The 27,043-nt window shown below is 37.9% G+C and overlaps 1 protein-coding gene across 1 annotated transcript in view; it reads right to left on the bottom strand.

The window, feature by feature from the left end:
- The window catches only part of arhgap24 (Rho GTPase activating protein 24), a 269,673-nt gene that overhangs the window by 150,440 nt on the left and 92,190 nt on the right, over positions 1-27,043 (bottom strand). The window contains exon 3 of the mRNA XM_018097447.2: positions 6,923-7,010. Within this exon, the coding sequence (XP_017952936.2) occupies positions 6,923-7,010 (88 nt within the window). The remainder of the gene's footprint in view (positions 1-6,922; positions 7,011-27,043) is intronic.

Genomic DNA, 27,043 nt, shown 5'->3' with positions numbered 1-27,043 from the left:
ACTTGCGTCCCTTCACATCATAACCCTCCTTTCCCCACACAGCCCTGCTAGTGATACGCTGATGTCTGATCTTAACCTGCAACCTCCCTCACATTCCATTTAGTTAGTCAGTTAGAAATTTGTACAAGCCTTCATTAAAATCCACCTATGCCCCCATTCTGAAAAAACCCTCTCCTGATCCCTCCAATCTTAGTAACCTCTGACTTATCTCTTTGCTCCTATTCATCTCCAAACTACTTGAGCGATTAGTTTACAACTGACTGACGCTATTCCTCTCTGACAATAACCTGCTGGATCCCCTGCAATCTGGTTTTAGACAACAACAATCCACCGAAACTGCTCTAACCCCACTAACTAATGACCTCTTATCGGCTAAAGCCAAAAACCACTACTCGCTACTAATACTTTTTTATATACTTTTCGATCTCTCAGCTGCTTTTGACACTGTGGATCACCTTCTTCTCCTCCAGTCTCTCCACTCTCTCTGCCTTCGTAACACTGCCTTATCCTTCATCTTATCTCTTAGATCGATCTTTCAATGTCTCTTACAATGGAGCATCATCTTCTCCCTTGCCTCTTTCCTTCGGGGTTCCTCAAGGCTCTGTCCTGGGCCCCTTACTATTTTCTCTCTATATTTACTCACTTGGCAAACTAATCAATTCTTTTTGCTTTCAGCACCACCTCTATGCTCATGATACTCAGATCCGTATTTTCCGGTGTATAAGATGACCCCCAACTTTTCTTGTTAAAATATCCTCAAGCTCCCCCCCCCCCGCAGCATCCTAAAGCTCGTGCTCCCCCTAGCGTCCAGCCCAACCTCATCCAGCTCCCCCCAGCATCCTCCCCAACATCCTCAAGCTCCCCCCCACAGTGTCCTAAAGCTCGTCCTCCCCCAACATCATCCAGCTCCCCCTAGCGTCCTCCTCAACATCATCCAGCTCCCCCAGCATCCTCCCCAACATCATCCAGTTCCCCCACCGTCCTCCCCAACATCATCCAGCTCCCTCCCGCTCACATGCCTGTTTCATCCGGCTGCGTCCCAGCTGCTCTTTTATTAGGTTGCACCCCATGCGTGCTGACGTCACGCGTACGCACGGGGCGCAACCAATAAAATTACCCGCTGACCTGCACTGGCTTCCCCTACTATCCAGGATAAAATTCAAACTAATGATTCGTATGTTTAAAGTAGTCCATAACTTTGCCCCACCCTACATCTCTGAACTTATCTCTAGATACCAATCAACCCGCTTGTTACACTTTTCTTCTGACCTGCTCCTCAACTCCTCTCTCATTACCTCCTCACACGCTCGCATTCAAAACTTAGCAAGGGCTGCACCCCTTCTCTGGAATTCACTCCCACAATCTGTCAGACTTTCTCCCAATATTTCCAATCTTTCAAAAGATCTCTAAAAACACATTTATTTAGAGAAGCTTACCCTGATTTAGTTTAACATAACCTCAGTGTGCTGCTAAAAGCAATAACCAGTGCCGCACCTCTCACATTGTTTAACTCCTTGTAGATTGTAAGCTCTTTTGGGCAGGGTTCTCTTTAACTCTAGTATCGTTTATTGGTTGCTTTATATGTTACTCTGTATGTCCAATGTATGAAACCCACTTATTGTACAGAGCTGCGAAATATGTTGGCGCTTATAAATAAATGTTGATAATAATAATAATAATAATAATAGTACAGACATAACAGACATAAGAAGAAAAAGTACTTAACAATCAAAGTAGAGGCTGTGTCAGTGTAACTTCATTTAGTTCCACTCTGCTTCTTACTGCACTACTGTTCTACACTGAGAACAGCCCAAGGACACCTAGGGCATAAAACGCCTATGGAGATGTTTTAATGTAACTTTGAATAAAGTCTTTTTGGCTTTTAAACATTTTTTGGTGGTTGTTGCTTTTTGCTTAGGTGTGGGCCATGACAAAAAAGGAATTATCAATTCAAAATGTGATTGTAAGTATTTAAAAATTGACATTTCCATTTGATTATGGCTTTATGGGGCTGATGCACCTGGACCGCCACCTCTACACGGTGAGTGTTTTGTTTACTTCTGGTCATTTTGTGCCTTTTTGTGCCATTTTTTGCTTTGCACACCTGAGCAAACCTAAACAAGGGAACTTGAACTTTTGAATAATGCATTTGTTTGAGAACCGCTTCTAAATAGAAAGCTGTGCATCAGAATAGCGATGGATTTGATTTATGCTTTGTGTTTTCATGAAACGGCCCAAAGGAACCTAAAACTGATATATGCAAGTTAAGGCCAAGACTTGTTTGAACCATGCGCTGTCATTAATGTAACACAGCATTCCAAACCTGCAGAGGTGGAAGTTGTATACATATTAATTTGTGAGAAATCTCTGAACTGATGAAAGCTGCATACCTTTTAAAGCACAGATTTATTTTCTTGCGCTTAACTTATATTCTCATCAAAGTTTATTTTTGCAAACTGTGCACAGTCTGGCTACTACATGTTTTTCCAGTAATAATGCACAAACAAACAGGAAAACATCAGGATTAAACATAATAGTCATTATCATGAATGCCAGTAATCAAACCCCAACCTCCTTAAACTGTATTAAAACTTGCTATAAGCCATTTAGCCCCACAAACCTTTGCTATTTAGCTGGGAAACAAATCAGCAAAACAAATTAGCAATCCACTGAGAAGCCCTCTGTATAAATAAACAGGACTAATAGTCACTGGAAAGCTGGTCAGCCAGAAGAAGAAGGCATACAATTCAAAAACTAAAAAAATAAATAAATAAATAATGAATACCTATTGCAAAGTAGCTTTGAACCAGTTGTTCTATAACATAGCAAGCCCAGTTGGTTTGGCTTATTACTATAGATATACCATGACCTGGATGAATGAGAATCTTCAGACATTTTTCTGAGAATATACTTTTTTTCACGAAGATCTTGGTTTCTCCTTAAAAAGATCCTAGTTACAGTATATGGCAGGTGGGGGTGCTTATTTCTCCATAGGTGTTCACCTTTGTATAGATGTTATAAATTATTTTTACTTAGTTTTCTACAACAAAATGTTGATAAATTTATATCTGCCAGCCTAGTAATTCTTTCATCCAGTAAGAGAAATCAACTAAAGCAGAGTGTCCCAGTGTTAAATAATAGTTTTAATTCCACAACTTGGTGTCTCCAACCAACCACAATTTCTACGATAAATTACATAATATAAATAGATTGTGCGGAATTAAAATACTGTTTATTCAAAATAACACAAAATTTACAAGCAATGGGTGACTGGCCATTTGTCTCCTGTGAAAAATTTTTGCGACTGAGGGTGACAAATTTCACAAAAAGGTCATCCCGTTTGCTAACATTTCAATTGCCACCAGTAAATTACATTACTTGTAACGATTTGGCTTAATCACAGGAAAAATGGGGCCCGGGTGCAGGATATGCAGCCGGTCTTGATCCCAAGATGGTCCTGTGACCCAGGGGATGATTAGTCACCTGCGATAAATCTGCCTTTCATATGAATTGTCCGTGAGAATGTATTGCTTCATTTTTATGTAGTCAGCCGAAGTTTCCTTGTGATGAAACTTCAGGCAACTTAGCAATGCATATGTTTTCCCACCAGTGATTTACATGATTACTGTGGAAATGCATTTCGGGGTGATTAGTTGCCTAATTCAGAATTATCATGGACAACTAATCATCCCGTGGGTCAGAGGTAGGGAACCTATGGCTCGGGAGCCAGATGTGGCTCTTTTGATGGCTGCATCTGGCTCGCTGCCAAATCTTTAATAAAAAAAAATAAGGGGGCGTGGCTGGCGCTCGGCGGATAGAAGCAGTGTTCTAAGCCTTAGAACACGTCTTCTATCCGCCAAGTGCAGGCCACACCCTCCTCCACATCGCATCAGGCATCCTTGGCACGTACCCTACCTTGCCTCTGCGCTCGGTGGATAAAAGACGTGTTCTAAGCCTTTATTAACACTTATTGTAGTTACATTGGACATACAGAGTAACATATAAAGCAATCAATAACCGATACAAGAGGTGAAGAAAGCCCTGCCCAAAAGAGCTTACAATCTTAGAACACTGCTTCTATCTGCCAAGCGCAGGCCACGCCCTCCTCTGCATCGCTTCCGGCATCCTTGGGACCCACCTTACCTTGCCCCACAGCATCCGCAGCCAAGCATATTGTATGGCTCTCACGGAATTATATTTTAAAATATGTGGTGTTTATGGCTCTCTCAGCCAAAAAGGTTCCTGACCCCTGCCGTGGGTCATGGCCCTTAAGTAGGAATCCACCCTTTATACTGTAGTTTGCAAATAAGTTGATGGATGAATTAGTGGGCAACCTGAAGGAACAGTCAGGGACTTATAAATCTTAGGTTAGTTATAGATAAATGGGATCTTAAGGAATGTAAACAATATATCCCTTGCACTATTGTCTATCCTCCCTGCAGTGATGGCCAAATAACAGAATCTAATATCACTGTTAGGTAAACCTTATATATAAGATTCTGTCTCAGAGCTGTTGTAGCGATACCATTCAATAGTAAGAGTTGGCCAGTAATGTTAAAGGAGAACTAAAACTTAACTAAAAAGTAGGTCATAAATGTTTTCCAAGTGAGCTTTGTTGCAAAAGCTTATATTCATTCATCACAGCTAATCCATATTTCATGGCTTTGGATTCAGTTATACATAACTGAATAAGTCTCACCCACATACATTCTCTAAATTATTTGCATGCTTTATGGCCATGAAAAAAAGCTTTTACGACTGCCCACAATTCTATGAAACAAGAAAACTGACTGATCCAAATCTACTAAAACATGCTATGAATTAATGGAAATCTGTATTCCTCCCAAACACATCTATGAAAAAATAGCACATTAAAAAAGTAGTCACACATTCCATTTCTAGAAGAAAAGAGGGATACGCTAAATAAACAACAGGAAAAATCTTCTGCATGTAGCATGGAAAATGATTTAACCTTATTTTCCTGTTACTATATATCCATCTTATAAACACTGTAAAGCACCACATGTCAGAATTATAGTGTTGTCCTCAAACTTTTTTTTTAATTAAAGGAAAACTATACCCCCAGAATGACAGTTTATGTTAAGTGCCCTATTGAAGAATGTCGCCAAACTGGAATATCTATATATATATCTATATATATATATATATATATATAGATAGATAGATAGATAGATATATATACAGTCTGCAGAGAATCTGCACTCACCGGGTGCTGACCAAGAGATACAAAGCACATGTATAGAGAGCACTCACTGCATTATAGTGTAGAAAAAGTCTGTTTATTTAGTCACCGCATCAACGCGTTTCGATCCCCACAGGATCGTAATCAGGGATATATATACAGAGTATATATATCAGTAAATATTGTCCTTTTACACCCTTTCCCTTGATCCACCGTTTAGTGATGGGCCGTGTGCTCCCTCAGAGATCACATGATCAGAAATTATGCAGCTTTAAAGGAAAAGTAACACTAAAAATGTTTAACTAAAAAATCTATTCTACCCTGCCCCAATAATTGCCCTATCCTACAAACCATTTATTATTTTGAATGCTTTAGTACAAAATACCTGTTAAAAGTTGGCTTCCGGTCATTTGAAGAATGGCAATACAGCGATGCAGGGGAAGTATCAGGGTAAGCGTCCACTATGCGGCGATCGATTGATCGAGCCTAGCCTGACTCCTTCCTATACAGAAGGAAGGCTAGGCTCGATCAATTGATCGCCGCATAGTGGACACTTCCCCTGATACTTTACCTGGATCGCTGTATTGCCTTTCTTCAAATGACCGGAAGCCAACTTTTAACAGGTATTTTGTACTACAGCATTCAAAATAATAAATGGTTTGTAGGATAGGGCAATTATTGGGGCAGGGTAGAATAGATTTCGTTAAAAAATGTTAGTGTTACTTTTCCTTTAACTGTAACAGGAAGAAGTGTGGAAGAACTCTATTCATTGGCTGATGTGGCCTAACATGTATGTGTGCCTTGGCTTGTTTGTGTGCAATGTGAATCCTATGATCCTATGATGAAAATGGCTTTTTTAGATAAAGCACGGGTTTACATATGAGCTTGTTTATGCAATTTATTTTTATAGAGACCTTCATTGTTTGTGGGTATAGTTTTCTTTAATTAAAAAAAAATTAATGCAGAAAGTTAAAGCTGGCAAGATCCACTTGTTTTCTCTCCACTGTTATGCCCACCTAAGGAGTAACAGAATAAGAATCTGCCAAAGTGAAGACCACATCAATGAGCCAATGCGGTCTCCAATTTAAAGGGAAAATCAGACCTGCCAGACTGGCATCTGGCCAAATTTAGGCCAGACTTCGGTAGGCCCATTAGGGAGTCCCCATACATGGACAGATAAGCTGCCAAATGGATCTGAAGGACCCGAATTGGCAGCTTAAATCTGCCTGTGTATGGCCACCATATGGGAAGGCAGCCTGGGCCCCCTCTTTATGCATCATATGGGTTCCTTGGGCAGAAAACTAAATATATTATATTGTATAAATGTTGCTAGGTATTTCAGCATACATTTCATGTTAAACCACCAACTTTGTAGTCATTGTTGAACATTCTTTATTATTCTTTATTAAGTTATCCAAACACACCTATTAACTTTCAGCATTTTAATTACCAGCTGATCAAGTTAATAAATACAAATGTTGCCTCTGTTCCCAGACACATGTCATATTAGCTGTGCAAACAATCAATAATCATGAGAATTGAAAGGGTTTCCATATTAGGAATTGCAAACCATACACTGGCATAGACTTTTTAGATTTTTTTTTTTTTTAACCGACGATTACATTATTATTCTTTGGTGTCATATACTATATACATTCCAACAGAGCAAATTTACTTTTAAAGAATAGTAGTGATTGCCTGAAAATCAACAGGTCCTACCTGGAACTACTTCGAACAGAAATTTCCCTGGGCTTTCTTCATTGCAAGGATGTTCTACTACTCTGTTCCCTGGCAAGAAAATCGTACCCTAGAAAAAATGAAATACAGTACTTGTCATGGATATTATAATCAGCGTGTTAACAGTATAGCTTGAACAAATTTCTTGATACCATAAACACAAAGAATTTAATGGTAATAAAAGAGAAAGGACCAGTAGCAGATGTCTTAGGAAAGTATGGTAAACTTCAGTATCCATACAAGAAAAACTTTTTGTATTGTCAGGAAAATGTTCCTTTTGATTATGGGAAAAATACTGAACTATAGGAGGTTCTTACTATAGGTTTTTCATAGTTTCAGCACAAATGTAATAGTGGCAATGATTGTCACCTTAAAGGACACATTTCATGTTATTATTAAGAATGTAACAGTACATTTACTCTTCTAAATATGAATGATTGTGTTTAAAATAAATTGTGGACTGATTTGATTGAGAAATTCCCCCAAAACCCCAATCCCCCCATCTGTTCTACTTCTCTGGATGTGCAGGCGAGCTGGTGGCACTCAGTGCACTGCACTGTAGGTTAGGAACCAATCAGCAGTTAGGCTGACCTGATAGGGAACTGAAGTCTGTCTCATGTGCAGGGCTTCAACTGGCTATCCCCCTCCTACTGTGCTTCTGGCAGGGCACGCCCACCCCTCATTTGAAACATGGACAGAGACCTGATAGGATCTGTAGGGAGCTCCATATTTTTACATACAGTTTTTTTTTTCATTTATCCAATATGCCAAAAATAAATTAAATAAACAAATTAATGTAAACTCTAGGATTTAAATCACTTGTTATATACAGCATAAAAAAATCTTGTCATAGCTGGCACATGGTGGCTCTCAGTAAATATTGTGGCTTCCTAAATATAGAATTCGCACTTTCCATTCACCAGTATCAGTAGTACAGTTGTTCCCTTATAGCAGATGGTTGAATTCTTGGTCTGCCATGTCAGCCAAGCTCACAACATATGCATAGAATATGGGAATGGCAGGTGGGTTGTCAGCTTGAGCTGGAAAAGTGTGAGTTTGTTTTCATAATATCATGTGAACCACATTAGTTCAAAATTAACCATTTTTAAAGAATAATTACATTTATTTATAGTTATATCTGAAAAAGAAGACATACAATTAATCAGTATAGAGCAAGTTTCTAAATATAACCAGTGAAGTAAAGCACAAATAATACTGTATGCAACATAAGCCTGTCAAAGAACAAGTGGATAATTGCCTACTTGTATTTGCCTGATTTCTTAATATCCAACATACAGCCTATTGAATTTTGCTAATGCATATTAATATTAAATATATCACTTGGAAAAACCTCAGACCAGTAATTTGTTCTATGAGCTCTATTGTGAATGGACTGGCTAACACTATACAAAATGCAATTTTTGTTTCAGCTTTTATTTTGGGTTTTCAAGCAAGAAATGTATTTTGAAAACACTTATGTGCATGATACAAAAGACACAGCCTACCAAAAAAAGGGAAAAAAACTATTTTTCTAAAAAAACAAGTAAAGGAATTGTAAAGAAATATTTAACTGATATATCTGGAAAACATCCAAACCCCAAAACATGCTGTGTAAAATCCTCAAGTTTATTTTACTCAACTAACATGATATAAAATAATCTGGAGTTATTCTTAGCGTGACAGGTCCCCTTTAAAAAGAATCGGATTCAGTGAATTAATTTATGTCCATTAAAAATATTTCTTCATAAAAATAAACAGGCATTGCAAAATAACATTTTATAAGAAGGCCTTTTATTATAAGCAGCCAAGCAAATAACAGAAAAAGGACAAAAAAAACCCCCCAAAAAACCTGTGGATTATGTTTTATTTGCACTCGCTGATACACAGTTATACAGTATACTGAAAAACCGAAAAACTGCAAAAAGGCCTGAAACCACCTGCAAATATGATCTGTCCTCATCTCACCCAGTTTCTATGGTTACAGAAATATAAAAGACAAGGTGCTGAATTTATAAGTGACTGCCATTAAACCTGAAGAACAAATCTAAAATTATAAATTATGCAATTAAAGGGCCCACATTTTTGAGGTAAAACATTTTTGTGGGAAAAAAATTCAAAAATATCTGTATTTGTAATGGATGTTGAATTATCAGTTCTGCTGTCATTTCAGGTTTACCACTAGTGTGTGTGATAGGGACCCTAGATTGTAATACAGGGACATGGACTGATATAAATTATAAAATGCTGTGAAAAGGTATCAGTGTTATTTAAATAAGGAAAATAGATTAAAAAAAAATCCCAATATGTAGCCTTTATGTAAGCTTCTATATTAATTTATTTCCCTGGCAGAAGTGCCCTCGATCCTCTTATTTATACTTCTCTTAGAAGGAGGATTTTACACAATGTAAAATCCCTTTATAATTTTTCCATTAGCCCACTGTCTGTGATGTTTATATAAGGGGTTTCAATATAGGTTAAAAAAGGAATGACTTATATGCTCATTAAAGTTATTAATGATTTTTTGGAAGAGAGAAACAAGTCACAGCTACAAAACTTTTTGTGCCAATGCTATATGTTTCAGATGGCTATTAGGTTCTATAAGTAACAGAGTTAATTCACTGGCAGAATGGAAGTCATATGTGCTAATTAACTTCTAACACAATCTGCAACACCTGCACCTTTGCATTACATACATGCAGACGAATCCCACTTTTATTTAACAGGTAATGAGTGAAAATTAAAATGCTTAATACTAGTATTAGGCTAATGCCACACCATGCGTATGGCCTATATTTATAAACACTTCACTGCACTCCTACCTGTGCCTGCACCCGAATGAATTAAATACGCTCAGGTGAAGGCACATGTAGCCGGTCTCCACCTAAAAACACGAAAGAATGCAAAGTCTCACATTTTTAGGTGGATTTCGGCTACATGTGTCTGCACCTGAGCGTATTCCGTAATTCGGGTGCAGGCACAGGTAGGAGTGCATGGCACGTATTTTCAACAAGCATTTTTCGGCTTGCCAAAAGAATACGCCATACGCATGGTGTGGCATTAGCCTAAGACTAAAGTACTCATCAAGCAGATTGATATTAGGAATTATTACTAATGCAAACCCTGAAGTTATAATTCCCTAGGTTTAACCAAGAACAGGTGAGATAATTTTTCCAGTGATGTCTGTCTGAGGACATTGTTGCATTGTGGATTCAACTATTGGGAAGTCGGAGAAACTCAAGAATTTTCAACAAACATCACATCCCTGTGTTTTGCAAACCTAGCAACACACTGAGACAAAAACTTGTACACCCAAAGGATCCAACACCAAAGGAAAAACAAAGCAATGTTGTATATGCAGTCCAGTGTAGCTGTGCACAGACCTTTACATTGGGGAGACAAAGCAACTGCTCTACAAGTGAATGGCTCAACATAGGAGGGCGAACTCTACAGACCAGGACTCTGCTGTATTTCTACACCTAAAAGACAAGGGTACTCCTTTGAAAATAGCAACGTCCAAATTTTAGACAAAAAGAAGAAGACCACTGGTTTAAAGAGGAGAAACCATCCCTAAACAGAGGCTGGGGCCTTCAACACCATCTGTCTGCTACATACAATGCTGTTCTAACATCTGTACCCCGGTAGTTTCAGAACTCTTCGTGCATCCATTAATGCAACTCTAAGAAGTAAAACCTGTTTCGATGAGTTGAATGCGCCCACTTCCTGGTCCCAGATATTCTGACCACTAATTACACTGTCGTGTGACTTATTTTGTTGTTTCGCTGATTTGCACAATTTTTGTGGTTTTATTGCACTTTTATCCCAGTATTAGTATTCCTGATCTGTTTTTAGCATAACTTTGCCATGTGTAACTTTGGTGTACGAAAATAACTTTACCTATTTTGAATTCATCAGAATGTGTACTTTCCAAAAATATATGGTTTTCTGGGGGTCTCTGTATAGTTAGGGGGTGTTACAGCACATAATATGCTGACAGGGGGCTCTGTGTGAAAAAGCTGAGCTGGCAGGCGAGAAATCCATATGCGCTATTTTCATTTTGGGGTCAGTACATACCACAGATTTTGGTATATCTATGCATATTGGGCATCAAACTGTTCAGTAGACCTTAGGTGTTCCTATTTGGGGTGATTTGCCTTTGTACACATTATCCCAAATGTGTTTTTTTGAAATGACAGATCATATGGGGGTATGTTCCCATTGGGGCCCCTACATGCCACATATTTAGGTAAACCTATACATATTGGGCATCAAACTGTTCAGTGGCATTGGTACCTAATGCTATGTGGGAGATAAGATGCTGCAAAGTGGAAACTTTGAGCGGATTTTTGGAAATGTCATCAAAATTGCTAACTTTAGAAATGCTTTGCGGCTTGGTACTTTGGAGTAGAAAGACATGGGTACCCATTTTAGATTCAGGGGAATGTGTACTTTCCAAAAATATATGACTTTCTGGGGTGAGTGTACTTTTTACTAGCTTTATCCCACATATAATGATGTAAATGTGTTGATTTTGCAGGAGCTCAAATGATAGATCATATGGGGGTATGTTCACATTGGGGCCCCTGCATGCCACATACTTAGGTAAACCTATACATATTGGGCATCAAACTGTTCAGTGGACCCCTGGCATTCAAATTTAGGGTGTTTTATTTGGTTACTTTATGACCTGTAGTAGATAAGATACTATAGACTGGAAGCTTTGAAGCGATTTTTTAAAAACTTCACAAATTTTGATAAAAACCTATAATTTTAGGAAAGCATTGTGACTTGATAGTTTGGAGTAAACAGACAGTTGTGTCTATTCTGGATACACCAAAATTCTACCATATTTTGAAAGCTTAGTTTGTCCTGAAAAAAACAATATATTGTTTTCCTGGGTAAATTAAAAGTCCCCCTGAGGAAAGGCCCCTAAATTGAAAAATTCAAAATTCAAAAACTGTCTGGCAGTAGAAGTTCCACTTTGGTCCAAAATGGCTGGCACTGAAAGGGTTAAATTTATTTACCTGATGCCCTGTAGATTTTTCCTTTTTTGTAACCATGTTCCTGGGTATCTGACTTTCTCTCTCAGAAAGAAAAAGACAGGCACAAAGGCCCGGGCCTAGGGTGGCAGGACGGGATGCACCAGAAAATTTTGCCTGCATACGGACCAATGGGGGGCTGCACATGCGTGGTCGAGGTGGGCGGGTATAGGAGGCGGCCTCGGGGCACCCCAATCAGAAATCCGGCCCTGTGCAGCTGTCTCCTCCCTCCACCTTCCCTATCAGCACAAAATATTATAAAAGTTGCATTATTTATTTAAGGAATTAAAGAACATGCTCAAAGGGAATGTTAAACCAACTCCAGTATCCTATCAAATGCAACAAGAAGAAGAAATTATTTGCAATCCTTGATTTTAAATGCACTTCAGCATTCTCAGATTACAATAAATTTTTTAAATTTGTGTAACACTATTTTGACTTAGATTAGGCAAATCCAGGCTAGTAGCGTAGTGTACAACTTTCTGTGGTTGTGTGGTGCGGATGGTATGAATGGATGCCAGAGAGGTTCTTGTGGTGAAACTATGATACAGATTTATTGTCCAAAACAAGCAGTGGTGGAATCAGGGTATTCATATACTCACAAGCACAAGCAGTAGTATGGTACAATGAAAATGTGATCTGATGCAGAAGAGAGGGTATGCACCTTTCAACCAGTACCCCTTAGGAGGTAGTCCTAATAGGGACTCCTTCAGGTATGTATAGTTACATAGTTACATAGTTACATAGGGTTGAAAAAAGACCATTGTCCATCAAGTTCCATCCGAGTAAACCCAGCACACAACCTATACTAACCAATCTATACACTCACATACATAAACTATATATACAACCAGTAATACTAACTGTAGATATTAGTATCACAATAGCCTTGGATATTCTGCTTGTTCAAAAACTCATCCAGGCCCCTCTTAAAGGCATTAACAGAATCTGCCATTACCACATCACTAGGAAGGGCATTCCACAGCCTCACTGCCCTCACCGTGAAAAACCACCTACGCTGCTTCAAATGGAAGCTCTGTTCCTCTAATCTATAGGGGTGACCTCTGGTGCGCTGATTGTTTTTATGGGAAAAAAGAACATCCCCCAACTGCCTATAATCCCCTCTAATGTACTTGTACAGAGTAATCATGTCCCCTCGCAAGCGCCTCTTTTCCAGAGAAAACAACCTCGACAGTCTAACCTCATAGCTTAAATCTTCCATCCCCTTTACCAGTTTAGTTGCACGTCTCTGCACTCTCTCCAGCTCATTAATATCCTTCTTAAGGACTGGAGCCCAACACTGCACTGCATACTCAAGGTGAGGCCTTACCAGGGACCTATAAAGAGGCAAAAATATGTTCTCATCCCTTGAGTCAATGCCCTTTTTTATACAAGACAGCACTTTATTTGCTGTAGTAGCCACAGAATGACACTGCCTGGAATTAGACAACTTGTGATCTACAAAAACCCCTAGATCCTTCTCCATTAAGGATGCCCCCAACACACTACCATTCAGTAGATAGTTCGCGTTTATATTATTTCTACCAAAGTGCATAACTTTGCACTTGTCAACATTGAACCTCATTTTCCAGTTTGCTGCCCAGTTTTCCAATTTTGTCAAATCGCTCTGCAAAGCGGCAGCATCCTGCATGGAACTTATAGTTTTGCACAATTTAGTGTCATCAGCAAAAATAGAAACAGTACTCTCTATGCCCACCTCCAGGTCATTAATAAACAAGTTAAAAAGCAAAGGACCAAGGACTGACCCCTGCGGTACTCCACTAACCACACTGGCCCAATTAGAAAATGTTCCATTTACCACCACTCTTTGTACTCTATCCTTCAGCCAGTTCTCTATCCAATTACAAATATTATGTTCTAGGCCAATATTCCTCAATTTGATCATTAACCTTCTGTGAGGTACAGTATCAAACGCTTTAGCAAAATCTAAGTAGATGACATCAACTGCCATTCCAGCATCAAGCTCACCTCATCATAAAAGGCAACTAAATTAGTCTGGCAAGATCTGTTACGCATAAAACCATGCTGGCACAAACTAATAGTATTGTGAACTGCAATGTATTCAACTATCCTATCCCTTATTACCCCTTCCAGAAGCTTTCCTACTACTGATGTCAGACTAACAGGCCTATAGTTTTCAGGCTGAGAACGAGATCCCTTTTTAAATAATGGCACCACATTAGCAATTCGCCAGTCTCTCGGTACCATGCCAAACCTCAACGAATCCTGAAAAATTATGTGAAGAGGCTTGGCAATCACAGCGCTCAGCTCATTTAATACCCTGGGATGAATCCCATCCGGCCCTGGACCTTTGTTTACCTTTACATGTTCAAGTCTCTTTTGAAATTCCTCCTGAGTGACCCACGCGTCAGTAGCTAAATTACTAGCACTGGGTATATTAAAAGGGAAGCCTTCATTAGGTGGCTCCTCAGATGTATAGACAGATGAAAAATAAGAGTTCAAAATTTCTGCTTTTTCCCCGTTCTCATCAACCAATGTACCCCCCCGTGATAATAAAGTTCCCACCCCTTCTTGCTTCATTTTTTTACTATTCACATAATTAAAAAATAATTTTGGATTCTTTACTCCTAGCTGCAATATCCCTTTCCATCTCTATTTTAGCTTGCCTGATAGCTTTTTTGCATGCTTTATTTGCTTCCTTGTACCTGATGAAAGTTTCCGCTGTCCCAGCTAACTTGAATGCTTTAAAAGCACGTTTTTTATTACCAACCTCGACCCTAACTCTTTTATTCAGCCATAAAGGTTTTGCTTTGCGATGCCTCTCCTTACTTACAAGGGGAATATACTGTTGTGTATACCTGCAAAGCAATGTTTTAAAGATGTTCCATTTTCCTTCTGTGTCTAACCCCATGAAAAGCCTTTCCCAGTTGACACATTGCAGAGATGCCCTTATACTGGCAAAGTCTGCACATCTAAGTATGTATGTATGTATATCTTTATTTATAAAGTGCTACTTATGTACGCAGCGCTGTACAGTAGAATTCATTAATACAGACAGGGGGTTAAAGATAATGGATAAATACAAAGTACAACAATAAATACAAATAAATACAAGGTGCAGTTGCAATAAGAGTCAGAAACACAAGATGAAGGAGGTCCCTGCCCCGTAGAGCTTACAATCTATATGGGAGGGGTAACTAACAGACACAAATGGGCGAATGTAGGTAGTGTAGGTCACAGTGGGTGACCTTACAGTATAAGTAACCTCTAGTGGATGAGTCCTCCGGGTGAGTAGGATCAGGGGTTATCCTACCTGTCACTATCTCTACTCCGTGGCCCTGCACTGAGGCAACATTGCCGGATAGGAGACTACTCCAGAATCGAATCACTCCTTTGGTGGGGCTAATGGCTGCCCTTTCTAGCTAAAACTGACTATGCTCACTTCTCCTAGAGAGTGCTATTAAATAAATCTACTGTGTAGATAAATGCTGATTATGCACTTCTTGTGTATTATTTTACTATTGGACAAAGGCACTCTGGGGATGAACACTTCCTGGTTAATGCGGCATTCAGAAAAATTGGTTCATTTTTATCAGTGGTACACATAGAAAAGGAATCTAGGAATCTGGAAGTTGAGTCCATTAAAAGATTTATTTCTAGGAATAATGACTCATCCTGTGTTAGCATATATGTGTTAAAAATTAAAAGTTAATTTGTTCCATTTGGTAATGTTCTGGGCATAGGGTGGAACATTTTTCACTCCTAGGATTGAACTGGTCTTTTTCTCTGAATCAGCTGAACACAACCTATAAATAGAATTAAGTCATCCAGTACATTAAAAATGGAATTCATTTTTAAATTTGTTTAACTATATGGGACATTTTCCAACCAGTTCAAAAGCATGGTTAGAAAATGTATTTTGTTGCAACATCTTCTGACAAGCTAGACAGATTTTTGTCCCTCATTGAAAAGCTATATGTACACACATAAAGGTATTATCTGATTTTAAAACCATGCTGCAATAGAACAGCATGTGGGTGTGATTTTGTAACATAACCACAGTGCAAATTAAAAGTAAAAGTGTCACTAAGAATGTATGTTTGCTCCAAGGGTAACACAGATAAAGAGGTGAATGCTGAAATACATAGTCTTATTTATTTAGGTTTTAATAAATGTAGTCGTAAACATAGTCATACAAAATGGGCTAAGTAAATGTGTTGTATTAGGCATAGTGTCCCTAGAGTGCCATATACCGATACTGGAGGAGTCAGGAAGCATTGGCGGTTAGCGGGCATAAAAGGAAAAATGTTGCACGCGTTGTCATGGAAACCTGTTTGCTACTTTGTAATGATAAAAGAGGGCAATAGCCATTCTTAGGGTAAAATGCCAAGTTGCAATAAACGTGATGATACAAAATAGGCGAAGTAAATATGTTGATTCAAAATGGGCTGAATGAATATGTTGATATATGACTGTGTAACAAACTGGGCTGAATGAATATGTCTGTATTCTAATAGGTGGATGTATAGCCCCTGGGACATAAAACATAACCGGATATAAAAGGGAAAGATGGAGGAGGGGAAAAAGTGGGGGAAGGAAAACGAGGAGGAGAAAGGAGAGGAAAAAAAGAAGACAGCAAAGAATGAAGAAAAGGGGTGTAATGTAGAGAAACAGCAAAATAATAAAGTGCAGAACTAAGTAAAGGAGAGTAGTAAATAGAATGAAAATGGTCACTTTATTATTATTATTGCAGTACCATGCTAAGGTTATGGAATACTATCACATAGTCACAGGGTTGGTAGCACTGGTTGTTTGTTGTTCCCTCAAAACCGACAGCATGGTGCCATTGTTTTAACTCATCCTGTATGACAGTGTATTAGGGGTTGGCCCCCATAACATCTCATTGAATACTGTCAGTGATATAACTGGATTAAAATATCATCATAATTATATGGGTGATAACGCTGGATACTGGGTAGGGTCAACCACCTGTCTTGTTTTATTAGATCAATTGAGCAGTAAATAGGGACTTGTGACACTACACCCATCCAATCATGTGTCAACGGAATATCCATAAATCCTACATACATGGAGTATTGGTAAATATTGGTAAGAAGGGAATTGACCAGTTTTGTCACACTGGCCCAGTCATAAATTATAGATGATATCCTTACTGAGCGAGTCATATGTTATACACAAAGAGTTAGGATGGGTATTCACTGTCAAAATGTGATCAAGAAAGCGGCATACTGTGAAATGTGAAAAGTATATCAAACGAGAACAAAAAAAAAAGCAGAGTGAAGAGGCCCAGAATGGGTTAAGAAATTAGATCAAGACGAGGACACATAAAATGGAAAGATTGAAAAAATTAACTGAACCCAAGGTACATATAACTTCCACCAGATACAAAAAAATATATAAATGTAAAAATATATATTATGCCGCCCAAAACCTAGTCAAGATTTCATAATCAATAGGAAGGAGGATACAAAATCAGTTCATTAAATCCACAGGGACTGAGTGTAAGTTCAGTTCGTAGTAGCAGTTTCTCATGATCACAAAATCTATGATCATACTTTTCAAGCTGGCTAGAGAGTGTTGCAGTACAATGAAATGCTTAGCCATCAGGGTGTCATCCTTGTTAGTAGCCAGGGCAGTGTGGATAGCTGAGTGGTGGCTTGCCATTAGGTCATGAAAGTTGGTAACTGTTTTGCCAACATAAACTAAGCTATATATATATATATATATATATATATATAAATGTGTGTGTTTTTTTTTATTACTATTTTCTACAATAGTTTTTTTTTAATGAAAACCATAATTTATGGCTTTCAAATAGCAGTACTTTAGTACTGAATCAAAGTTAGCCTTTATATAGACTTCCCCATCCTTTCTGCTGCAAACTGGCAAATGCTTAACCACCATTCATGTTTTAATTCTGGGTTCCTTTTACTTTTTTCCCACCCAGATATTTCTCTTGTTCTGCTTGCAACATGAAGTGTATTTACCTGCAACATTAATTCATTTTTCATAGACAGCAAATAATCTACCGGGAGCAGCATTTATGTCTTTCATTTCTTCTTCTTGTAGCAATTATTTTTTTAAGGTGGGAATTTCTTGCTTTTACTTCTCTGTACTTTACCTCCCATTGAGGAATGATGTTTTTCATTTGTTGTAATTCTACTTCTTTCTTTTCTGTTTCCTGCTTTAAAACTTCTGTTTTACCATCTTTAAATGTTGTCTCCACGCTGTACTCAGGAGTGGCAAAATTTCAGTTACATCAGTTCTATGTTCTTTCCTTTTCTCTTTTATGATTATTTTGGTGACATCTTTTTCTAGTTTATTGTTGATTTTTAGTGGCACTGTCATGTGTTTCTCCTTCCCTTGGTTATTTCTACTTTTATGTTTTTTAATCATTCTTTCTCATTGAGATACTCTTCTAATCCCATTACCCTAATCCTTCAACTCCTTGTATTCTAATTTATTTAAGATTAAGGCCTTCTCAAAATCTGCTTTCAACATGTCCAACATAAACTGCTAATCTCTTTGTTGTCAATTCTGCTAGTCCTCTTCCTAAAAATCTTGTTGTTGTCATTTCTGCTAGTCCTCTTCCTAAAAATCTTTTGGTGCAGTTATGGGCTTATCAATTTTCAAGGTTTGTTTTTTACTTTGCATAAACTCACAATTTAAAAAACCTGTTTGTTATTTATTATTAACTCCAACTGAGTGAGTTTACAAGCTCAAGATGCTGAAGTTTTGCATTCACATTTTTTTGCACTTAATAAATATCGAACATTCACATTTATAATCATAATTCGAATATTGCCAGTTTTAGCACAAAAAAATTTGAATTGTGGAAAAAAATTGAAGTCAGACATTGATAAATCACTCCCCATGTGTTACATGCTCTTGCAGTACCACACCAATGTCTTGAAAGGCCTTTGGAGGAATACTTTGAATGCAAGCTTTACCTATATATTGTATTTTTGCATATGTGCAGGTATAGGATCTATTATCTGGAATATTGTGGCCTGGGGTTTCCTGGAAAACGTTTTTGTCATCTTATCTTAAGTATAATAAAAAGCATTTCAACATCACATACTGTATATATGTGTGTATATAAAATCCAGTGATTAGTGGCACTCTAGGCAACTGCAGTTTTATAATTATATTTCAGCTTGAAAACATGTCAAGTATATTGACACATATAAACACACATAAGAAACATCCATTCTAAGTGACACCATGGGCCCGATTCACTAAAGTCCGAAATAAGGAGTGCTATTTATAGCATGCGTTAAAAATCTTATCACTTCTTATTTTTCGCTCGATTCACTAAAAGGACACTTGTCATAATTAAGAAGCGATGTTCTTGGCGTTATTTATCTTGCGACAACATATTTTCAAGCAACGTGCTGCGTAATATGTTGTGTGCTGCGTAATATATTGCTTGAAAATATGTCGTCGCAAGATAACGCAAAATAACGCCAAGAACATCGCTTCTTAATTATGACAAGTGTCCTTTTAGTGAATCGAGCGAAAAATAAGAAGTGATAAGATTTTTAACGCATGCTATAAATAGCACTCCTTATTTCGGACTTTAGTGAATCGGGCCCCATATTTCAACATAGCAAGGAAATTTTAGGAGCAATACTGGGCTTCCTTTGCAGAATTCCTTATGCCATGCAGTGCAAATACTGCAGGGAGCAAGGTTCTTCTGTCTACATTATGCTAGATTATATATATATAGTATATTGTTTAACAATGGTCAGGAACATAGTATTGAACTAATTTTAAATTATAATACTTAAAACCATAAAAAAAGCAGTAAAATCGCTAAATTATGTTATAGGATATGTGGCAACAGGATTTTTAGACACTCAGACACTTTTTCTTTTGCTTTAAAGGCCAACAAAGATCTTCTGACTATTCCCTTGTGGAGTGTGCTGCACATTCAAATAAATCTTATGTAAGAATGATTACTACAACTGTTTTGGTCATAAATTCACCTTTTATGAGTATTTTAACTGTCAAGCACAAAATGGAATTTATTGAATTCAATGTCCTTGCCATCGAAAATATATTGCTATGACTACAAATTAAGGCAAGAATCTAGAAAAATACTATTGAACAATTAAGAATGCAGCACCTGATCTACAAAATAATAAGATACTATTGTGTCGATGTCCTTGCCATCTAAAATATATTGCTATGACTACAAATTAAGGCAAGTATCTAGGAAAATACTATGGAACAATTAAGAATGCAGCAACTGATCTACAAAATAATAAGATACTATTGTGGCAAAACACTTCCTAGACAGAGATACAATCCAGGATTAAGAGGTGGAGATCCAACTCCCACACTGTTAATGGGTGTCTACTATTGCTTTTAAGTGATTAACCACAGGGAATCCTCCCCAATCACTGACAAAGTGGAATTTCGTATTTAGCAAATTCTAGTTATACAAGTGGTGCATTGATTGCTATTAGAAAGTTGCAGCAGTTATGTTTTAATCTTGTAAGTGGACCCAGTGTGTCTGCCTTTTCCTTGTATAGAGGTATAACATTGGCACTGGGAACATGACATGTTTATTTTTGCACAATCATACATGATCTATAATTATTTATTCTTGCATTATGTGCAGGTGTCAGGGTCAAAAATGATAAACCTGATAATAAAGCAACCCCCTTTGTCACAAGCATCACGCCATTCTCTAGTATTCAAAATTCAATTTCTTTAGTGTAATGTTTCCCCCTATTATTAATCACCAGAGATAATTGTCTGTAAATTTACAGAATATAGTATTTAAACAATGAAATGCTTCTCCAGCATCACATTACTGTATGAGCTCTACAATCAGTGTTTAAATATAAAACAAACGTAAACATTTTCTGGGTTCATTAAACATTTGTTTCTTAAACATTTAAGGGTCTATGTAATAACTGGCTGTTTAATCAATCTGGTCAGCATCAAATTAGTTGCTATGGGTTACACTTTATGCCTTTCTATTACATCCTCCATCCCCTATCTAGATTAAGTATCATTATGTAGTAATATGTTAGTTTTCCTCAATGCAGTTACCCTACTGTAGACTATACCATAATATACCTTATTCATAGTTCTTTAAGAGACTTTCTGCTTGATTTACCAGCAGCAAATTGGGTAAGTGTAGAGATATTTAGGAGTATTTCCGAGTGCAAAAAGAATATTTTTAATGCCTTATTAAATAATAGTTATCCTATCATAAAGGGACATATATTTAACAATTCGCTGCTGGGATATTTTAATTTTGCTTTGTAACATAATGGAAATTTGGTTTTTGAATTCTGGCTTTAACCTTGCAAATTTACAATATTCTTTATTTATTGAAATAAAGAAAGCATCCACTGCCAATTTGTCCTGGTAGCTCAGAGCAATGGAGTTAGTACATATGCTGAGAAAGGGTATTAGTTATTCTAACTAACTAAAACTAAATTAACTAACTAACTACAGTAAGTCACTAAGTCATCTGCCCAAAGACAGTATTTTGTGAAGCTATGGGAATTCACTTAAACCAATGTGCAGTCATTAAGCATAGATCTACACTTATATTTATCATGCTGTGTAAAAAGTGGAGTAAAACATCACCGGTGATGTTGCTCATAGCAGCCAATCAGATGCTTTGCTTTGATTTTCTAACTGTTGAAATCTAATTGCTGATTGGTTGCCCAGGGCAACATCACCGGTAATGCTTCACTCCACTTTTTACACAGCATGATAACTATAGCCCTTAGATGGGCATTAGCTAAACATGTTTGTGAGCACAGAAAGTTTAGGACATTGTTTTTTTCACTTAAAGTAGAAGGAAAGGGTGTAAAGTGCCACCCCTAAACAGAAAGGCCTCATGTCCCTGTAGCAGATCGCTTACTTTTTTTTCCTGGCTATCCTGTATATTGCCTGCAGTCTCTGATTTTCCTAAACACTATATTTCTTCTATTGCGCCCACTATGTTGGATATTTAAATCATTCCAATATGGCGCCGCATAAGTTACTGCGCATGCGTGAACCTTCTCCCTCCCCTAGACGCGAGTGTGACCTACTCTACCCGAGCTCTCCTGCTTTGTGAGATGGAAAGCGCGATCACAGTCTACGTTAAATGTGCATGCGCTTCCTGAGTAGCTGGTCGTAGTGTCTGTGCAGGAGCGATGCATTCTGGGAATCTTCTTTACACAGCTCAGCATTTTTTCTTCCTGTTTGGCCTCTGATCTTCTGAACGATTGAAATATGGGGAGACTTAAGGGCACTATTGAGACAACTGAAGGTATGCCTGCAGCTTGAGATTAACTCTTTACTAGCCTTTCCTTCTCCTTTAAGTAGTTTTCATGTAAGTGGTTCAATTGCTGTTCTGTATCACTGTTTATGGTTTTTTGATTAAGGGCCCAAAAGTAAAAAGAGTAACCATTTAGACAATATGACCAATATATAAATAATATAACTCATATCTCAGACTACATAATTTAAATTGACCTTTGTCTAGTAGTGGTGAAAATACCGTACCTGCTGCCACTAAGTGTAGCAGGTTGCTATAGCATCAATTGTTCCTTGTCGATAGTAATTAAACTATCAAGACAGTCAAAAAGGCTATATTCTTATAAATCAAGGACAAAAAACTCTATCTGCATGCTCGTATGATGAAAAGCAAGGATGATACAAACTGAAAAGTTAGTACACAACAAAGTTTAGACCATGATATCATAATATAATATCATTATAAAGCTGGCCATACACGGGTAGATCCACTCGCTTGGCGATGTCGCCAAGCGAGCAGATCTTCACCCGATATCCCCACCTATGGGTGGCGATATTGGGGAGGCATGTAGGCGAATTCTGCACGCGGCAATGGGGCAGTCGGTTCGGGGACCGCATCAACGAGCCGATGCGGTCCCCGATCCGACTGAATTTTCTAACGTGGCCGATCGATATCTGGCCAATTTCAGGCCAGATATCGGTCGGCCAGGCCCCTCGGTTCTGCCCCTACACGGGCCGATAAGCTGCCGAATCGGTCCAAGGGACCGATATCGGCAGCTATAATCGGCCCGTGTATGGGGACCTTTAGTCAGTATTGTGGCAATTAGGGACACCTCTATTGATCAGGCAGAGAATATAGTAAATTAGCACCAGCTTCAAATTAGACTATTGAAAGACTTTCCCTAGCCAAACTCTTTGTCAGTACACACCCTTAGTGACTTGTTCACTGTCACCAGGACTTGCCACAAAAAATTAACACAGTTTCTAGCACGAGATCCAGCATCAAAGGCTGATCACTAGGTCAATGCATTGTCCTGTTACATACCTTTCAAGAGGTGGTGGCACAACTCTTTGCTCATGCCATTAATGCAAGTAATCAGAGAAGAAGTGACTTTTGAATTATTATTATTACATATTTATAAAACCCCTAAATATTTTGCAGGACAATACAGTAGATAGTATCCATCAAACATACATAAAATATCTTAGACTTTATATAGGTGTTAACCTTTTGTCACACTTGTGTGTTAACTGTATATTCATATATCAACTTTTATAGAACACAATGGTTAAAAGAAACTAAAACATCTTTAGACTTAAAGACTTATATGACGTGTTCCTGTTTACTAAGGGCTCGTACTCAGCACTTCTTCTGTGCTCCCCTGTGGTGGCATTCTCCTGCGTTCCACCACTGTGGAGTGCAGGAAGAAACACATCCTATTGTTCCGTATGGGGCTGTACTAAAACAGGGGCATGTAAGCGCCAAACACAGGTGGAACCCTAACACTAAGCAACATGTTGGGATACATAACCATAGCAACAAATTTCCTAATTCTACCTGCACAAGACAGGTTACTATTAGCTACTGCACCTGAGCAAATATATTGTTTTAAATCATTCTATGAATTTATTCCATAGAAGGATTCTATCTTTTATTAAAACCTTGTTTAGAATAGGTTATGCCAAAATGATCAAGTAGAATTTGATTCAAGCTTCTGTTGAACAATTTTGTAATGCTAGCTATGTCCCTGAGAAATCAGCTGCAGGCAAAGATGTTAAGGATCTAATACCATTCCCACAAAATAGAACATATCTTTCTAAAATCTGGCAAACAAGTTAATCCAGTGTCCTGAGGGACAAACCCCCATTACTAATTCATGTATGGCTTCCAAATGCTCTACATGTTTTCCCCGTGGTAATTTCTTTTTATATACAATAGCCATTAATTAAATGTTTCGGCAAGTAACTGCAGTGTAAAAAGACGAAATTGTTTTTCAAAGCATGACCTTGATGGGAACAGTATTTACAGCAAAACAGTCCGTAAAAAATGAATTCCAGATACCAGATTACAGGTTTTTTTTTTGCATCTGCTCTCTGATTTATGTTCTTTGTACACAGAAAATGAAATTATCAGCTGAAAATGACTTCCGCAGTCTTTAACCCTTTAAGTGCCATCCAACATAGAATCTATGTTCTGTGGATAAAAAGGACTGCCACAGAATGTAGATTCTACGTTGTGCTGCACTTCCAGGTTCGGGAGTGGAGGAGCGGCCTTTGCTCCCCACTTGTTCCCTAGCCTCTAGGCAGCGAGCAGAGGTGGGCAATGAGTGGCTCCTGGGTGACCCCATAGGAAACGAAAGGCTTGTGGTTACTGTGTAGCTGCAATTTCCTAGTCATCCCTCCAGGATGATCTGCCTGCTTGCCAACCCCACATATTTTATTGCATTTTCAATTCTGCATAGGCTTCTGACTGCAGATTACACTAGGCAAAAAACAAGCATTGATTTTAGCTGTTTTTATTGGATTTTAGTGGTTTTATTGCATTGCTCTTTGTTCTTTGTTGCATGTTTTTGTCAATGGAAACTTTGCTATATATCGGTTTGGGTGCCTTGGTATGCCACATAGTTTGGTAAATCTATGCATATTGGGCATCAAACTGTTCAGTAGGCCCCTGGCATTCATATACAGTATATTGCTGTGGCCAGAGTGTCAGATGTTAAAATTCATATGCACTATTTTCATTTGGGTGCCTCTGTACACCACATAGTTTGGTCAATCTATGCATATCAAACTGTTCAGTAGGGCTTCTGAGGAAGTGGTGTTTTAACCACGAAACGCGTTAAGCCAAGGATGAATATGCTCTGGTCTATATCTATTTTTAATTGATGGAAATAAAAGTCTGATTTTACAAGCTATCCTGTGCTCCGCTTTTTCACAAAATCTTTTTGGAAATTTTTGGCCCTATCGGGGGCGGCATCAAGTGTGGTAGCACGGAAAAGCTTTTTGCGGTTGGCTATCCTGGTGAGTGCTCCCCTTTCTCTTATGTAAACTGTTCAGTAGATGCCTGGCATTGATATTTAGAATGTTTTATGTTGATACATTATGAAATGTGGGATATATAATGGGATAAAATGCAAGCTTTGAGACAATTTTCAGAAATTACATAAAAATTTCTACATTTAACTTAGGTTTGTTGTTTGTTGCTTTTCCATACAAAAACATATTTACCCATTTTACATTTTGCAGGCTTTTAGGGTTCAACTTACTTATTTTCCACTTTTACCATATATATTTCTGTTACCAAAATATATACTACCTGATTTATATGCCATGGAATATGTATGCACTAATTTCCTTTTGGGGTCTCTAAATGCCAGATGCTATGCACAACGGCATGAAACTGTTCAGTGGACCGTTGGCTTTCATATTTATGATTTTTTTTATTGATACCTAATGCTATGTGGGAAAGTGGAAGCTTTGAGGCGTTTTTTTTTAAAAATTTCATCAAAACATCAAAAAAATGTCAGAAACTTTGGTAATCCTATGCACAACGGGTGTACCTTCTTCCTACCTCATGCTATGTGGGAGATAAAATGCTTGAAAGTGGAAGCTTTGAGGCGATATTTTAGAATTTTCATTCATTTTTGGCAGAATGTGTACTTTTCAAAAATATATGGTTTCCTGGAGAAAACTTAATGTTCCAGAATTTTTGGTTTTAGAATCTTAAGTATGCAATATTTTGCTGCAATGCTTTAAAAATTTGGTTATTTACTGCTGGGAGTTTTTATAGAAGTTAGAAATCTGACAAAAACTATATATTGGTATTGGCACGTTCAGGAGACATAAGGCTTTTTGAATCAGTTGAATTTTTGTCCTTAAAATAAAATGTGTTTCTGGTATAAATCCCTATATCATGAAAAATAGCAATTTTTCTTTTTTTTTTTTTGGTATTTAGAGCTCTAAATCTTGTTCCAGAAGTGGAAATACACAAAAACTCAGATTTGGAAAGCTCAGGTTCTCCTGAAAAAAATTATATATATTTTTCCTACCTAAACTAACGCCCCAGTAAAAGCCTATAAAATGAGAAAGCACAAAATGTTTACAAAACGTCTGGCACTGAGGGGAACTGAAATATGAAATTCTGCTGGCACTTTAAGGGTTAAGGTAGGAAGTAAATGACTGTAGAAGAGTTGCTGCTTTCAAAACACTGTCTCATTTAATTATCACAGAAAGAGCAAAGCTCTGTTCATTCCCAGCTGACAGACAATCCTTAGCTTCTGACACTAATGGGAAACTCTGAGTGTAAAGTTCTGCTTTGTCTGTTTGGTCAAATATCCACTGCTGGTTCCAAATACGTGTTTGTTTTTCCATTGCTTTCCAGCATACGGTTTTAGGGACTGTTTACAGCTGTTTAAGTTAGATCACGTACATGCTGATACAGTTTTTTAATGATTATCATATATCGATTATCATATTTTTTGACACCAGTGTCAGACTGGGGGGTGCAGGGCCCACCGGGGCTGCCGCAGGGGCCCCTGCCACCCGTCACCCTGTCTGACGTCGTCCCCTGAACGCGTATGTGAAACGCGTTGTGTTAAATGCGTCTCTATCAAGATTTTCAGGCTCAATTTGTTTCATTCTGTTGATAGATACAAATGTCATAGGGGCTCATTCATAGAAGGTCGCATGCTAAAAATAGAAGGTTATTTTTAGCATGCATAAAAAACAGTATCACTTCTTATATTTTTAGAATTAACGATCGATTCACAAAAAGACTACATGGTTGATTCATTAA

Source organism: Xenopus tropicalis, chromosome 1 (assembly GCF_000004195.4).
Source record: "Xenopus tropicalis strain Nigerian chromosome 1, UCB_Xtro_10.0, whole genome shotgun sequence".
In the NCBI taxonomy this organism is placed as follows: Eukaryota; Metazoa; Chordata; class Amphibia; order Anura; family Pipidae; genus Xenopus; species Xenopus tropicalis.
This window is presented reverse-complemented; position numbering and strand designations above follow the sequence as displayed.